The 17259-nt window shown below is 45.6% G+C and overlaps 1 protein-coding gene across 1 annotated transcript in view; it reads left to right on the forward strand.

Moving 5' to 3' along the window:
- Positions 1-17259, forward strand: part of PSD2 (pleckstrin and Sec7 domain containing 2) — a 72853-nt gene that overhangs the window by 41514 nt on the left and 14080 nt on the right. Inside the window, 4 exon segments of the mRNA XM_021005119.2 lie at positions 6647-6727; positions 9152-9245; positions 9247-9265; positions 13253-13311. Of these exon segments, the coding sequence (XP_020860778.1) occupies positions 6647-6727; positions 9152-9245; positions 9247-9265; positions 13253-13311 (253 nt within the window).

Genomic DNA, 17259 nt, shown 5'->3' on the forward strand with positions numbered 1-17259 from the left:
CATATATCCTGTATATAGCTCCTTTGTACATAGCTGTTTTCATGTTGTCCCCTGCCCCATCAAATTGTAATGGCAAGAACTGCCTTTTCCCTTTATATTCCTGACACTTAGCACAGTGCCTGGCACACAGTAGGTGCTTATTAAATGCACATTGACTAGGACCAGCTGATTGTCAGTGACTACTGTGAATTGAGCTCCAATCTAGGCACTGTGTGACATCACACAGAGGAAGGAGATGTAATTGTCTATCTTCTTTTAAAGACACTGAGAGTCAGTGACGATGACACTGAAGCCGGATTCAGTTTGTCAGGTGCTTAGAATAAACTGAAACGAGATGGAACAGAGGCGGGGATAGCTACAAAGCCCTCCCAGGAGGAAGACGGAAGGGAAGCCTGGGAGAGTGCTGTGTCCAGATCTGCTTGTGCTTCTCGGCGTCTGCATCCATTGTGGTCCACGTGTGCCTAGGACTGTGTGTGTCTGTGTCCACGTGCGTATTTGGCTCTATCTATTTGCCGATGCAGCTGTTTGTGTATCCTAATATCACGGGCTCTGAGAGTCTCCAGCCCCATTTGTGTTTCTTGTGTGTGTGTCCTCGGGGAAATACACACGTAAACTCCTGAATAGCCCAAGAGGAATTTTCTCCCTCCATCCTCTGACCTCCAAACTTGGGGATCAATGGCGGTACCAGGAGCTGGGGACTTTAGTATTCCTGACCTTATGTGAAAACGTATAAGGGTCGTTGCGCCCCCTGGTGGCCAATAGAGGGAGCGCCTTTTATAAAATTTCTTTTTTGTTTTTGTTGAGCTGTATCAGGTTATGTCTGGCTCTCTGTGATCCCATTTGGGGTTTTCTTGGCAGAGGTACTAGAATGGTTTGCCATTTCCTTCTCAAGCTCATTTTACAGATGAGGAAACTGAGGCAGACAGGGTAAAGTAACTTACCCATGCAGCTAGTTAAGTATCTGAGGTCAGGTCCCATTGACTCCAGGGCCAGAGCTCTATCCACTGTACTACCTAGCTGCCCCTCATAAAATCATACTGATTAATTCCAATTCAATTCAATAAACATTTGTTAAGCATCTACGATGTTCCAAGCACTGTGCTAGGTGCTGGGGATAAAAAAGAGACAAGCCCTGGAGGAGCTTAAAATCTAGTTGAGGAGACAACACGCAAACAAATATATGCAAAGCAAGCTGTATGCAGGATAAATAGGAAATAATTAATAGAAGGAAAGCGCTAGGATTAAGAGGGATTGGGGAAGGCTTCCTGTAGAAGGTGAGATTTTAGTTGGGACTTAAAGGAAGCTGGGGAGGTCAGTAATTGGAGCAGAGGAGAGAGTATTCCAGGCATGGGAAACATCCAGAGAAAGTACCTGGGGCTGAGAGATGGAGTGTCTTGTTCATGGAACAGCCAGGATATCAGCATCACTGGACTGACGAGTACTTGTCAGGGAATAAGGTGTAAGACAACCAGAAAGGTAGGAGGGGAACTAGGTTACTAAGAGCTTTGAATGCTAAATGGAGCATTTTGTATTTGCTCCTGGAGGCAAAATCAAAACACTGGTGTGTATGACATGATCATATCATTAAATCGTGTCATGATGATCATGTGATCAATTAGGATGAGAGATTTTAGAGTGGGGAGATACCCTAGGGGTGATCTGGTTCACACCTCTCATTTGGAAGATGAGGTGGCCCCGGGGGTTTAAATGACTTTGCCCACATCCTACAGGAAGTGGGGAGCAGAGCCAGGATTCCAGTGGAAGTCTCCAGATCCAGCAGGATTCCTGTTGTATTACTTTTTTCCATAGAACTGGAAGGGAATCATAGACATCAACTCTTCTAACCCCCTCACTTTATAGAAAAGAAACCGAGGTCTGAAGAAGGAAAGTTAATCTGACCTATATTGCACGGCCAATTAATGCCAGAGCTGGCTAGAAGCAAGATCTTATGGTTCCTAATTCCAGGGCTCTTTCAAGACCCTTGATTGAATTGTGCCTGGCATTGGGGATACAAGCAGTGATGTGCTGGAGCCAACTTGTACGAGAGAGATGATTGTTAAATTTTCAGGGTGAGCATTTACTCTTCAGCAATCAGCAGATGTTACAAATCAGGCTTTGACTTGTTGTTTTGTTGATTGTCCACCAGGGGTGGGGAACCTGCAGCCTCAAGGCCACATGTGGCCCTCTAGGTCCTCAAGTGCAGCCCTTCGACCGAATCCCAACTTCACAGAACAAATCCCCTTAATAAAAGGACTTGTTCTGTAAAACTTAGACTCCGTACCCAAGGACCTAGAAGGCCACATGTGGCCTCGAGGCTGCAGGTTCCCCACCCCTTCGAGTCTAGCCTTAAGAAAGGGAAGAAGGAAACTTAAAAGGGTGATGGGTGTGAAAGTTGTTGTTTTTTAAAAATTTCTGTAGAGTCACTTGGTAAACATTTACTAATCCACTCCTGAATACAAGGAAGAATAAAATATAGTTCCTTCTATCAAATGTAGCTGGAGAGACAAGATTTACTCACACAAAACAATGAATGACACAAGATAAAATATTACCAAATGTAAGAGTGTGGGGAATAGAGTGTATTCACTGTGAGGGGAGAACTGTGGCCTGGAGTAACTCAGGGAGGCTTTCTAGAAGAGGAGGTGCTTGGGCTGGGCCTTGAAGGGTGAGCAGAGTATAGATGAGTGGAGTAAGGGTATGAGCTAAAGGAAATGGTGGAGTGAGAATGGTACAGATATCCTGCTGTCTTGATGGCCTTCAGAGCTAGCATATCAAATCATGTTCCTGGGACTGATTTTGATCTTATGACTTCTTGGCTTTGGGGGGTGTGGGGGGTACTCCAAAGGCTAGTAGGGAAGGCACTCCAACTCCTGTTTTCAAGTCCTCCTAGTAAATGGCAAGCCCATTTTGAGAAGGCTAGTCCTGCCATCTTTGCTGTCTCAATTCAACTGAATTAAACCTTTACTAAGCACCTACTGTGTGCCAGGCGCTGGGCTAGGTGCTGGACACACAAAGACAAAACCAAAATAGTCCCTGACTTCAAGGGACCTACATTCTACTCGAGGGTGGTGTCGGCAATATGCAATACAATGTGTCTCCTACCTATGTGATCCTGGGCTAGACAATTAACCTCTCTGGGCCTCAGTTTCTTAATCTGTAAAGGAGAGGGTTGGCACAGATAATTTCCAAGGTCCCTTCTAAGACCCTATTATCTTTGAACATAAATATATATATATGTATATATATATGTATGTATGTATATAGAGATATGTATGTGTGTGTGTGTGTGTGTGTGTGTATGTATATATATATATATATATATATATATATATATATATATATATATATAAACAAGGGAATGGGGAAAGATCATAAATAACTGGAAAGAGTAATTGAAGAAATTTTATGGAGTAGGTGATACCTAAAGGCGAGAATTATGAGAGAGGTAGGTGAGAAAGAAGGGTATTCTAGAGGCAGGGACCCACTTGTGTGAATGCATAGGGCAGAGAGATAGACCATCAAGTTTGGGGACTTGCTAATATGCCTGGCTTTTTAGGGGATGGGGGAAGAATGAGGATTTATATAGTGCCTATCATATTACCAGGCACTGTATATAATTACAAATATCATCTCATTTGATCCTCACAACAACCCTATAAGGTAGATACTATTATTATCGCTGTTTTACAGTTGAGGAAACTGAGGCAAAGACAGGTTAAGTGACTTGCCCAGGGTCACACAGCTAGGAAGTATCTGAGGCTGGATTTGAACTCAGGTCTTCCTGACTCCAGGCCCAGGACTCTATCTACTATGCCGTCAGCCATCTCAAGGAGTTCATGTGTGAGTGGGGGAGACAATACAGATGCTTTCAGCTACAAGTCAGATGGAAAGGCCCAGTTGTCCTTAGGATGCTGCTGCAAAGCAGATGGTAACTCATTTTCTTTAATGTTATTTCAATTGATAAAAATCATATCCATTTCTGATGTTGAATAATTTAACCATGCCAAGGACCTTGATGGTGAGAAGTGTCTTTTCTAGGCCTTCGGTAGCTGTGGCCAGGTGAAGGAGCTAATAGTGGGGAGCCATGGAGGGTTTCTGAGCAGAGAAGTGATGTGGGCAGACCTGGGCCTTAGATTATTATGTGAAAGATGAATTAGGTGGAGAGTCAGAAAGTGAAATTAATTAGGAGGTCACAATTTAGTAGTCAAAGGCAAGACGTGATGTGGGGCTAAGATAGGGGTGATAGTGGTGTTAGACAGGAATGTTCTCAAGAGGTATCATGGAAGAAGACCCCCAAACACCAGGAGTCACAGGCACCGAGGCAAAGAAAGTGTCTGAAGGAGAGGCCAACAATATTAAAAGCTGCACAGAGGGAGGATGAGGACTATGAAAAGGGCATCAGATTTAGGAGGTAAGGACCTTGTGACCTTGGAAGGGCAGGTAGGGGGTGCGGTGGATAAAGTGCCAGGCCTGCAATCTAGAAGACCTGAAATCAAATCCATCCTCAGTCACTTATTAGCTGTGTGACCCTGAGCAAGTCACTTAACCTTGTTTGCCTCAGTTTTCTCATCTGTAAAATGAGCTGGAGAAGAAAATGGCATCTTTGTCAAGAAAACCCTAAATGGGATCACGAAGAGTGGAACACGATTAAAACAACTGAACAATAACAACAACAGTGACCTTGGAGAGAGAGCAGCTTCAGTGGAGTAATGAGGCAGACGCTGAGAAGGGAGTGGGTGGTAATGAAGCAGAGGATTCTGATAATACTATTAGCAACGACAATAATAGTTGTTCTCATTTTTATATCATTCCAAGGTTTGTAAACCATCATCCATATATCTCCCTTAATTCTCACAACAGCTCTGTGAAGCAGGGGCTGTTATTATCCCCATTTTATTGATCAGGGCAGCAGGAGATACAAATTAGCTAACCACAGTTATCAGTTGCTTGGAGACCTTCTCCATTCCCAGAGCCTGTGATGATGCAGGAAAGTATTGGGGTTCTAGTTCCTTTCCAGTGCCTGAGGACTTGGGTGATTGTGGGAGGGAGGGGAAGCCAAAGATCGAGGTGCCCAGGGACTTCACACATGTGGCAGCAGCTCAGTGATTCTGTCCCAAAATGAGGCACAACTAAAAGGTACCCTCCACATGCAGCGTGTACTCGGCTCTGTGTCACGTCCCACGTCCGACGTCCGATCCTCTAGTCCTTAAGACTGTTGATGCATGAAGCCCTGGTCCTTCTGGTGCTTATTCTGGTATAGGAGGCCCAGGGTAGGCCAGTATGTGGCCCTTGCTTGAGGTTCCACGGTTTACCATTCTAGGTGTGATATCTGACACTTGGGGGCAGAATGTCTCTACTTTCAAGTCACAAACAATAAAATGCCTTGGATTCCAGGGCAAGGAAACCTCACTGGGGATCAGGGGTATGTGGATTCTGCTCCATGATCCCTTGCTCAATGACACTCAGTCAGCTTTTCAGGGAAGGCTTGGTTTTACTCTTTATTGGGTCTGAGGTTTTTGTTGTTTTAAAGTTGTGTCTAACTCTTCATGACCCTATGAACTATAGTGCCCATGGAGTTTTCTTGGCAAAGATACTGGAGTGGTTTGCCATTTCCTTCCATAGTGGATTAAGACAAACAGGCTCACATGTCTAGCAAGGGTCTGAGGCCAGATTTGAGCTGGGATCTTCCTGACTCCAGGTCCAATGCTTTATACACTGAGCCACCTAGCTGCCTCCTGAAGTTTTTTTCATCCCCTAAATCCATAGACCCCATCTTGATCCTGCCTCAGTTTCTAAAGAAACAAAGCAATGTGCTAGAGTTGGGAGCCCAATGACCCCTCTCAGGGACCCTGTCTCTCTCCCCCCACCCCCATCTCAGAACAATTTGCATCTAGAAAAAGTTACTAGGGAGTAATAATTTTTTTAAAAAAATGTTTCTTGGGCAAAAACTGTAGAGGAGGACTGCAGTGAAACAAATGTTTGCTCTGTATGTCTGGGGGCACAGGGGAAGCCAAAATTCTTGGAATCTGATAGCCGGAGGTTAGCAAGAGTTGCCTCCCACCATCTCACTGGGATTCGGAGGATAAGTGAAGTTGGATACTTCAGGCCTTCTTGAATTCACTTTCTTTCTTTCCTTCGCTGATCCCTACTTCCTTATTTCTCGTCTCTCTCCTTCTCTCTCCCCCTCATTTTCTCCTCCCCTCCATTTGCTCTCCTCTCTTTCCTTCATTTACTCTTCTCCCTCCTCTCTTTGTCTCCTCTCTGTCGCTGTCTCTCCTCCTCCTTCCCTCCCCCCTCCCCTCTGTCTGTCTGTCTCTGTCTCTCCCACCCCATCACCCTCCCTGCTGCTCTGGCCATTCCACTTGGGATGGCAAACTAGAGGCATCCTTAGCAATGGGATGTGATACCAGGGCCTGGGTAGCCAAACCCCAGGTATCCCTTCTTTTGCCCTTTCCATCTCCATTCCCTCAAAATGTGAGGGAAGAACAATAATTGGGGTGTTAGGCATTTTCCTGAGGAGATTTTCAATGAACCACTTTGGGGGAGGAGTGCTCTACCTCAGTCACTTCCAGGTATTCTGACTTCTTGGGGACGTGCTAGTCTTACCTTGCCTGACCCATTTCTTTCCTTTCTCCTCTCCTTATAGCAATGAGTTCAGCAGGCTGGTAGCGGAAGAGTATCTCAGCTTCTTTGATTTCGCAGGCCTGAGCCTGGATAGAGCACTCAGGTAAGCAAATGGCCCAGAAAGAAGTGGGGACCATGATTCCATGATGGGTCTGGCATTGACCAGTTGGATGATTTTGGATAGTGAATACCTCTCTCTGGTCCTCAGTTTCCCCATCTGTTAATGGGGAGGGGGGAGATAATGACAGCTATGGGCTCAGCCCAAGTGCCATTTCCAGAAAAAGAACCGTTTCTCCATTTGTCAGTGATTCCCTCCCCCTCCCCATTGTATATACTTTGTGTATATTTTGTGTTTATTTGTTTTCCCCCCCAGGTGAATGAAAGCCACCTGAGGGTAGGAATTGCAGGAATTGTTTTATTTTCTTTTGTATCACCTTCACCTAGCACAAAGTTGGTGTTTAAAAAGTGCTTATTGGATTGAATCAAACATATGTTTTGTCTACCTCCTCACAGCAATGTTGTGAGGTTCAAATCAGCTTCTCATCAGCAAATCCTGTGCAAGCCCAGAGGCCACAAAGAGGTTGTTCACACTTTACAGCTATCTGGGAGTGGGGGGAGGGGGAGGACTCTTGGACCTCGTAGATCTCTTGAGGCGGAGGGGAACTGAGAGAGTCTTCTAGCCCAGGGGCACAGAACCATTTTTGTATCATGCCCCACCCCTTTGGCAGGCTGGTGAAGCCTATGCACCCCTTCTCAAAACATGTTTTCAAATGCATGAAGTAAGATACACAAGATAGATTAGAAAGGAAACCAAAGGTTAGTGAAAATTAAGATGCCCTTTTCTTCCACCCAAGTTCATGTACCCCCTGAAACCTATTCACAGCCCCCTTGGGAGTCTGGGGACCCTGGGTTCTTAATCTGGAAATGGCATTTGGGCTGAGCCCTTAATAGACCCATTGTTATTATTATCTTCCCCCCTACTCGGGCAACCCCCTCATTTTACAGGTGAAGAAAAGTAAGCTTAGAGAGATTTGGGTACCCTGCCTAAGGTCACATAGATATCGGTGTCAGTGATAAGCCCTTGAATCCGGGGCTCAGTCTTGGGAGCCAGCTCCCCACCCCCTTGCAGATTTTCAGGGGCCCTGGTCACTCATTTCAGGGTCTAGAAAGGAGAGAGTTTTAAAAAGAAAGAAGATGCCTCTTTCCCTGCCTGGATCTATGGCCTGCGATGACTTGGGCAGCCAAGGTCATTGATGCCAAAGTGAATGTTTTCAAGTTGCTCCTTGATGCAAACATGAGCTGCATTAGCATCTCAGTCACCGAAAGTATAGTCAGATGGTTCTCTCTGCATTGGCTAGAACATGCCGGGAGTACTATATCTAGTTCTTGGCATCATATGTTAAATGAGACATCGATAAACTGGAGTGTCACTGAGCAATGGAACTTGAAATTCAATTTAGTTTAATTCAGTAGGCATTTACTAAGCATATATTATGTGGCAGGTACTTTACTAGACGCTGGGGATATAAAAATGGAACCATTCCTACCCTCAAGGAGTTTACATTCTACTAGAAGAAATATGCAAGTAAATATAAAATATAAGACATCCCAAAAGTCTTAGTGCAGATGTGTGCTAGTAAAACTGCCCTAATAGTTTTGGGACGTGCTGTAATAAACAAAGGAAATATACTTGTTAAACATGTTGTAGTGGGCATTCATTCCTCTTGGGTATGGATTGGTCTCGATGGCCACCGAGGTCCCTTCCAACTCTAAATTCTGTAATTCTGTGATTCCAGGAAGCAAGTGTCCTGATGGAGACATTACTAATATTGAGGGGATCAGAAAAGGCCTCATGTGGCCCTTGAACTGAGCCTTGAAGGGAGGTAGGGATTCTAAGTAGTAGTGATGAGGTCTCACAGCATGCCAGGCTTGGGGAAAAGCCTGTGCAAAGGGGTAGAGGTGGGAGATGAAGACCATGTCTTACAAAGAACTCTTAAAGCAACTGCAGAGCTTTGGCCCAGGGAGTAGAGCATACTTCTTCCAGTCTTTAAAGGGTTGTCATCCAGGAAAGAGAGAGACAGATTCTCTGTGCAAAGAACTAGGATTGGTGGGTGGGAGCCACAGGGAGTCACATTTCAGTTGAATATAAAGATGAATTTAAAAAATAATCATTTGAGCTTTCCAACAATGGAATGGACTGTCTCAAGTGGTAGAGAGCTGCCCATCACTGGAAGTATTCAAGCAGCTCACCAGGGCTCTGATCTTGGGTACTATGAAAGACAATTTGTGTATAGGGTGAGTGGTTAGACTAGAACAGAGGATCTCTAAGATTCCTTTCAATTCTGAGCTTGGAGTGACTATGACTTTAATCCCTGGACCTCGGAAGGCTAGGGAGGGGGGAGGGGAAGGACTGCCCTGCTCTTTGACTGTAGGGTGACAGAGTAACTTGCCTGGGGAGGGTATAGGTGTGGCAGTGGCCCATGAGGTTCTGAGGTCCCTTGTCTGTGGTATGTGTGCTTCCTTTCAGGACCTTTCTAAAGGCCTTTCCCCTGATGGGGGAGACTCAGGAGCGGGAGAGAGTTCTTACCCACTTCTCCAGGAGATACCGCCAATGTAACCATTGGAGAGAGCACCTCAGAAGGTATGACCATCCTGCTTGGCTGACAGAGAGCAGGTCTACTCCCATTTCTCTGTACTTGCATGGAAAAAAAGAGTATGGAGGTACCTGACTTCAAATCTTGGTTCTGACCCTTACTAGCTCTAGGACCATGGATTTAATTTCTCTGAACCTCAGTTTCCTCATCTGTGAAACAGGGAGAAAGGACACTTGTACTATCTACCTCGTAGGGTCATTTAAAGGAAGATACTAGGTAAATTTGTATAATGTGTGGGGTGATTGCTATTTTGACTAGGGGCAGCTGCCTATAGGTTAATGTTTAGGGAGCATTGAAAAAGCCCTCAAATTTTCACGCAAGTATCTTCCCTATCACAGTGCCCAGGACTGTGAGCCTTGAAGACTCTTTGGTCTTCTAGAATTTTGTATTAAAATGCACCTATCTCATAAGGAGTGTAATGTGATGAAAAAAGTTCTCTGTGGCCTGAAGAATCATCTAGAAGGGGGCAGCTAGGGGAGCAGTGGATAGGGAACCAGCCCTGAAGTCAGGAGGGCATGAGTTCAAATGTGGTCTCAGACACTGTGTGACCCTGGGCAAGTCACTTAATCCCGATTGCCTCCAAACAAACAAACAAAAAACTATCTAGGAGGAAGGACAGAAAGGAGAGGACTGCCCTCCCCCCACCCCCTGAAGGAGGTGGAGGCTCTCTGGCTCGTCCCTAGGGAATGACCCTGGACCAGTGCACAGAGGTCCTACTAAAGTGGGTCTTTCATCAAGGGGCACGAAGCAGCCATGAATGTCAACACCTGGCAAGGAACTGCCCAAAGGGGAAGCTTCTCCTTGCATGAGCTGAGCTTCCTTGGGGAGAGCATTCATTCATTCAACAAATATTTTTAAGCATTCACTATGGGCATAAGTGGGAGTATGGTATAGTTCATGAGTGTCTGCTCCAGCAGCAGTAAAATTTGAATCAAAATCCTGCCTCTGACAGACAGTAGTAGCTTAATGACCCTGGGAAAGTCACTTACTTCTCAATGCCCCAGAGAACTCCCTAAGCTTATCAGTTGCAGAGCAGGTGGCAACCTGCATTAGTGGAAGGCATTCCCTCATTTGAGAGTTCCCTATTCCAATGAAATCACAGGTCCACTTCCTATACCTTAGTTCATTCAGAGGTAGGTTCTGAAGGAAATACAAAGTTTAGATGGGCTGTGCTTATTACATTCTTATGGGGGATCTGACATGCACACAGATAACCACAAGACACAATTATAGTAGCATTCCAGAGCTACAAATGAAGTGCTATTTGAGAGCTGAAGGAGAAAGTTGTTTCTGTCTGGGGGGAATCAGGGAAGGCTTCAGGGATTAGGTGATGGAATTTGTTTTGGGTATCAGAAAGCAGACAGGAGTTCTAGAAGGGAGGACATTCTAGACATGGGGAGCATGATGAACAAAGACAAGGGGACAGAAATCTCAGAGCAAGGTCGGGGAATGGAGAATAGAGCAGCCTGACTGGAGCATGGAGTAGTATGAGAGAAGGCAAGAAAGGCTCATGTCTTAGGGTCCCTGGAGCCCCTAGGTCTGAGTTGGGGTTCCTGGCTCCATGTCTGTGGTTCTCAGGAACAGAAGTAGAGCCCCGGGCAAAGAGATTACAATCAAAATCCATACCTATAATAAGAGTAAGGGGCAGCTAAGTGGAGCAGTGGATAGAGTGCTGGGCCTGGAATCAGGAAGACCTGAGTTCAAATCCAGCCTCAAACACTTAGCTGTGTGACCCTGGGCAAGTCACAACTCTGTTTGCCTCAGTCTCCTCATCTGTCAAATAACCTGGAGAAGGAAACAGCAAACCACTCCAGTATCTTTGTCAAGAAAACCCCAAATAGGGTCAAGGAGAGTTGGATATGACTGAAATGAGTCAACAACAACAAAAAATAATAGTAATTTCATACACTTGCATCACAATGACCAGCTACAGAGAACTATTCATACCTATGACCTTTTATTGGGTGTTCTCAATGGTCCCATGAGGGAAGTCAGGGCTGGACCCTTAACTTCATTGGGATGAGGAAGCACCTTTTACCCATGCAGGTCAAGATCTTCTCTTCAGTTTATAGTAGGAGAGGGTTGTCTAGAACACTGAGAGGTTAAGTGACTTGGGAGGTGGGTGGCAGATATTATCGCCTTTTTCCAGATGAAGAGACCAAGGCCCAAAGTGGTTAAAAGACTTACCCAAGGACACAGCTAATAAGTAGACAAATCTGGGGTTGAATACAGTCCAGTATTCCTTCTCCCCAATTTTTATTAATGTCTTTGTGCTTTTTAAAAATATCACAACCATGTCCCCCAAAAACATTTCTGTGCAACTCTTCCTTGTACCGGATGTATCCTGTGACTCAGGGGGCTCAACAAGGAGATTCTGGGTTTACAGAGACCCAGATTCATCCTGGAATTGGGTCTGACCCCAACGTGCGTGTGTGTGCGTGTGTGTGTATGTGTGTGTGTGTGTGTGTGTGTGTGTGTGTGTGTGTGTGTGTGTCTGAAGCAGGCTTTTCTTTCTTTGGTTCTGCCCTCCACCGGGGAGCAATTTCAGGGAAATTGCTAAAACAAAGCTTAAGCATAGATTTATCTAGGGTCTCCCCCAAATCTGGGGAATAGGGTTCCTTGTAGAAAAGATACTCATTATGTAATATGTATAATAAGGCACTCATTGTACAATACGGATGGCAAGCAAAGACCAACAGTTTACTATTTTTTCCTGCCACACACATTGCACAAGATACAAATGCATGAATCAATACTGAAACGTAAACCATGTCAGATAGTCCATTGCGCTCGTTAACATCCCTGTGGGAGGCCAAGGCCCCGGGGGGGATGGCTGGACAGATGGTCCCCATTCCCATTCATCTGCGGGGTTGGAGCAGCCCAGCAGGTACCGGTCTCCTGCCTGGTCCTGCCTGCTTTAGTCCTTCTCCTGTGGGTGGTGCTGTTCTCCTCGGAGAAGGGCACCATGCTGCCTGTGGAAAGCTCCTCCCTCCAGTTAGCTCATGCACGGATCCCAGGCTCAGGGAAGCTTGACCGTGGCTGGATATTACCGCCTAGGCTGCGAGGGCCATTTCTCAGGATTGCTGGTTGCCAATCAGTACTCCAGGGAAGTGACAGACAGGCAGGAAGGCAGCCAGGGTCCAGCCTCGCCAATGCTCTCCCAATGCCATGTACTTAAGCCGCAAGCTGTCATTGGGGAGGGGAGAGAAATCTTCTCCATCCCCCCCATCTCACCCCACCCCCCTTCCCCTTTGCTGGAAATCCAAGGGAAAGACAGTGCCAGCAAAAAAGAGGGCACAAAAAGAGAGAATGATGAAGCTGTTTCCACTTCTCTTATGGCCTGATTGGGTCCATCCTCCTGACTCACATGAGTCCATCCTCCAGAATCCCGGTGTCCAATCATCTTTCACGCCTCCTCCCAGTCTTGGGGGTCAACCAAAAGTTGCTGTGTCATCCTGGAAAAGCACATGCCCCCTCAGCAGGAGGCCAGGAGACATGTCCAGCTCCAGGGGAGGGACCCTCATTTCAGCAAGTTAGGGGTTCCCCGATCACACAAAGAAAGGCAGTCAAGCAAAGCCAATTCAGAAACTGTTTCTATCGATGTTTTCCATATCTGGCATCGTAATTAGTCACCTGCCCTCTGGATTCAATATTGCTCTTTGAATTTATTCTAAATTCAGTGGCCTTTTTAAGGGTATAGTTTTTTTAAAACCGCCTTGTTTTAATCAGAGTATATATTGTTTCAAGTGTTCCTTCCACTATATCATGCTGTTTCTTTGCCCTGGCTGTGTCTTTATCTGTTCTGGGCATTCTTTGACCAACCTCCCATGCCCTCTGAACCCAGTGTACTGGGCTTGGGTCCTCCTAGAGGAGGGCTCCCTGGGGCTGTGTTGGTAACCAGATGTCTTGGGTAGCAGGAAAGGGAAGGGAGCCAAAGCTGAGGCTGAGGGCCACCTGCCTCTGCTGTGTTTCAGATGGGATTCACACACTTACCTGTGCCCTGATGCTGCTCAACACGGACTTGCATGGACATGTAAGTGCAGATGGGGAAGAGAAGGGAGACAAGGGAAGGGGGGGGTTGGTGGATAAAGGCAAAGGCCAGTATGCAGAACAAAGATGCAGGTCTGGACCAGCCCAGTATGGATCTCCTCTGTCTGTCCCCCTGGCCGAACTCCCTAGGAGGGCAGGTGAGCCTTGGCTAAGATACAAGTGGTTGGTGGATTCCCTTGGGGTGATGGGCATTGGCTGTCTCTCTCCTGGAGGTGTTGAGACAGAACTCCAGGAAATAGGACTGAGGGCAGGTTGGGGTATCCTCAGGGGCCAGGTTGCTGCTCATTGATTCTGAGGGGAAAAAGATGGCAGCTAGTTGTGGCCTTGCCTAAGACATCAAAAAAACCACTGAGTCTCAGGCAGGTTGGACTTTCTATTTCTTAATTAGAATGAGTGTGGGCCCAGGAAGGCCTGGGGTGGAATCTGATTTCCACCGCTAGCTAGCTGTGTGACCATATATGGGCAAACCAGGGGCTCTCTCTCTCTCAATTTTAGTCTCCTAATCTGTAAAATGGGAATAACTGTAGCTCTTATCTCACAGAATCATTATGAAGATCAAATTTGAAAATGTGTATAAAGCACTTTGTAATCCTTAAACTTAAAGTGCTATATAAATATTAGCTATTATTATTTTCTTCCCTTGTTCTCCTTTTCTTTCTCTTCTTCTGACTCATCAGATGCTATGTTTTAATGTAGTATTCCTGGTAGATAGAGCTGGGAATTGGGAGGTCTGGGCTGTTGACTTTCTGTATGATTTCAGTTACCCTTCTCTGAGACTCTGTTCTCTCTGCCTGTGAAATGGGCAGGCGTGTCTCTAATGGTCCCTGACTCTTGTCTGTGGTGAAGCTGAGTTTCTGAGGATTGATGAGACAAGCCTTATGAAAGCATTTTAACAAAAACCCAGCTGGTTCCAGTTGTGAGGTCACCCCAGAACTGGCTGGGCCTTCTTGAAGCTATGAAGCCCAAGGCTGATTTACTCACTCTTGGCTATAGCAGAGAACTTCCAGGGGCCTCTGCTGGAACTGAGATGACTCAGCTCTGCAGCTGTGGTCTCTTTCTCGTGTCTAACCGCCTGTCTTTTCTCATTTTCCTGCTGTGTGGCTCATGAGCTAAGGTGTGCATGGGCCCTCTGGGCTCCACACTGCCTGTGCACCCCGTACCTTGTCTGGACAGTGGGTGCCCTGGATGGGCAGAGCTGCCACCGTCCTGGCCCCCTTGGCAGAGCCAAGCCTCCTCATTAACTTCTCCCTCTTCTCTCTGTCTGCTCCGGGATCCCCTCTTTCCGTTATCTTGCTCTTTACAGGTGGTAAGTGTAGGTGGGGGACGTGCATGTCTCTGTGTATGCCATCATACCCTTCCTGCCTGTCTCTCCAACTATGCTTTGGGTCCAATCACTCTTTTCCTTTGTCCCCATCCATCATGGGTTCTCCTCTGTCTCCTTGGCTTTTTTGGATTTCTCATGAGCAATTTTGGTGCAAGATGTGGTGTGAAAGGTAGAGACATATGGTGTCAGTGGAAATTTGGGAGTCCCTGTGCATCTAATTTGTGCATGCTGTCTCAATCCTCCATCAGTGCCGAGGTTTGCCTTTAATGTCTCAGTCTCTCCTCTCTCTCTGAAAAGGAAACTTAAGATGAGTTGGGTTAAACTAAGTCCTGGTTAAAAAAATTCATATATATATATATATATATATATATAATGTCCTGTGTGTTGAATGAGTGTTTGGAGTTGTAGAAATAACTCTGGAATCTGGAATCAAGAGACCTGGTTTCAATGTGCCTAAGGGATTTACTGGGACAGCTAGGTGGTGCAGTGGATAGAGCACTGGGTTTGGAATCAGAAAAATTTATCTTCCTGGGTTCAAATCTGGCCTCATACACTTACTAGCTGTGGGACCCTGGGCAAGTCACTTAACCCCGTTTGCCTCAGTTTCTTCTGGTAGTAAAATGAGCTGGCGAAGGAAATGGCAAACCACTCCAGTATCTTTACCAAGAAAACCCAAATGGGGTCACAAAGAGTCAGAAATGACTGAACAGCAGTGAAAGGGATGTGACCATGGAAATAAATCCCTTCCCTTTTCCGAGTTTTCATCTGTTAAATGGGGATGATAATTCTTGCACTGCTTATCTCATATATTTTGGCGAAGGCCTTTGCAAGCCTTAATGTCTATACAGATTTTGTGTTATTATTATAAGTGCACATATGCTAAGTCTACCATCAGTGTAATCTGTTTGCTTCTATATTCATTTGGTTACATACTGCATCTGTCCTCATTAGGAGCTGGTAGCACATCAAAGAGGTGTTAAAACGCCATCACCTTTAGTTTGGGAATAAGAACAAACTCAAAGTGCAGTCGCTTACTAAGCTCGGTAAATACCCTTCTGGTGTGCTAAGAGTCCACTAATCTCACGGATAAATTATTAGATTGAGAATAGAATGTTGTCACAAGTACTGAACTACTTACGAATTGACTTTTGTGGACATTAGCCAATTGATAAACATTCAGTGTTCCAACTAGGGCTGGAGACTTTTTCTGGGCATAGAATTTATGAAAAAGAGAGAATGAGTCTTGGGTTCTGCTGTCAGATTGGAGCCAGAGAGAGAGCTTCTCCTGCCATTGCGTTTGGATGAGAACACCTCAGCCTCAGTGATGTGAATGGGACTGAGACAGCTTCCACCCAATAGGTCCTTGAAACTCTAACCCTTTTGAAAGCCTGAAGGTTCTGGGTTAGAAAGTACCTGGGCTTGGGAGGGGATGCCAGCATTTATGATCAACTTTTAGTTATCCATCACAATGCATATACTGAGTCATTCATTTCATGCATTCAACAAACATTTATTCATTTCCTATCGTGTGTAAAATACCGTTCTAGGTACAATGATGTGGGTGAGGGACAACCTGGCATAGTGGATAGAATTTGGACTCAGGAATCAGAAAGACCTGGGTTCCAATCCTGCTTACTAGCTGTGTGACCCAAGGCAAGTCACTTAGCACTTCTTGGCCACGGCTTCCTCACCTGTAGAACAAGAATAATACTATTTGCAGTACTTGCCTCAGGGCATTATGAGGATCAAATGAAGTGAGGCATGTGCAATGCTTTGCAAATCTTCAAAGGCTATATAAATGTCAATTATTATTATTCTAAGGGAGGGGAGCAGAAACAGAAGTGAGAAAAGCTTATTTGACAGTCCCCAACCTTGACACCAGGCCCTGCCTTCCTTGATCCTCCATCCACACCACACTGGGAAGCAGATAGGGCTCTGGGGAGAATCCTGGGACCTCACCCTTCCTCTGGGAGGCTGGGTCTCTGTTTGGAGTTTTCTTTCCCTTGCGGCAAAGCCTCAGAGGCTGAACTGTGATGAGGAAGCCTCTGCCTCCCTTCCTGACCTCCAAAATGGGAGTTGGGAGTAGAGCCCAGGGAGTAATTAGAAGTCAGTCAATTATTGATTATTCACTTTACTAGAGGGGAAGCAACAGGAGGGATACTCCAAAACACCAGAAAATGCCCAAATGACTTCTCTCAGCCTTGAAAATACATTATGTATTTTTCCCCTTTCCAATTTCTCAGCTAATTTGTCTATCCTTAATCTTTTTAAAAAAATTTGACCAATATTTCAATGAGTCTAAATCTCCTAGTAATAGAGTGGGCCAGAGCCAAAGGACTTGGATTAAAATCCCACTCTCTTATGTTTATTACATAATGACCTTGGACAATTCACTTAATTTCCCTGGTTTTCAGTGTCCTCATTTGTAAAATGAGGGGCTCGGACTGGATGACCTCTGAGTTCTGGTCCAGCCCTAAATCTATGGTCTTATGACCTTTCTTTTGACCCTCGATCTTTGTCAAAGTTCTGCCCTACTTCTCGGTATTCCTTTTGCTCTCGAGTAGGAGAAGTTCCATGTTGGGAAGGAGAGGATGGAGACAGTCCCTG

Source organism: Phascolarctos cinereus, unplaced genomic scaffold (genome assembly GCF_003287225.1).
Source record: "Phascolarctos cinereus isolate Bilbo 61053 unplaced genomic scaffold, phaCin_HiC Scaffold_2;HRSCAF=192, whole genome shotgun sequence".
NCBI classification, from domain to species: Eukaryota; Metazoa; Chordata; class Mammalia; order Diprotodontia; family Phascolarctidae; genus Phascolarctos; species Phascolarctos cinereus.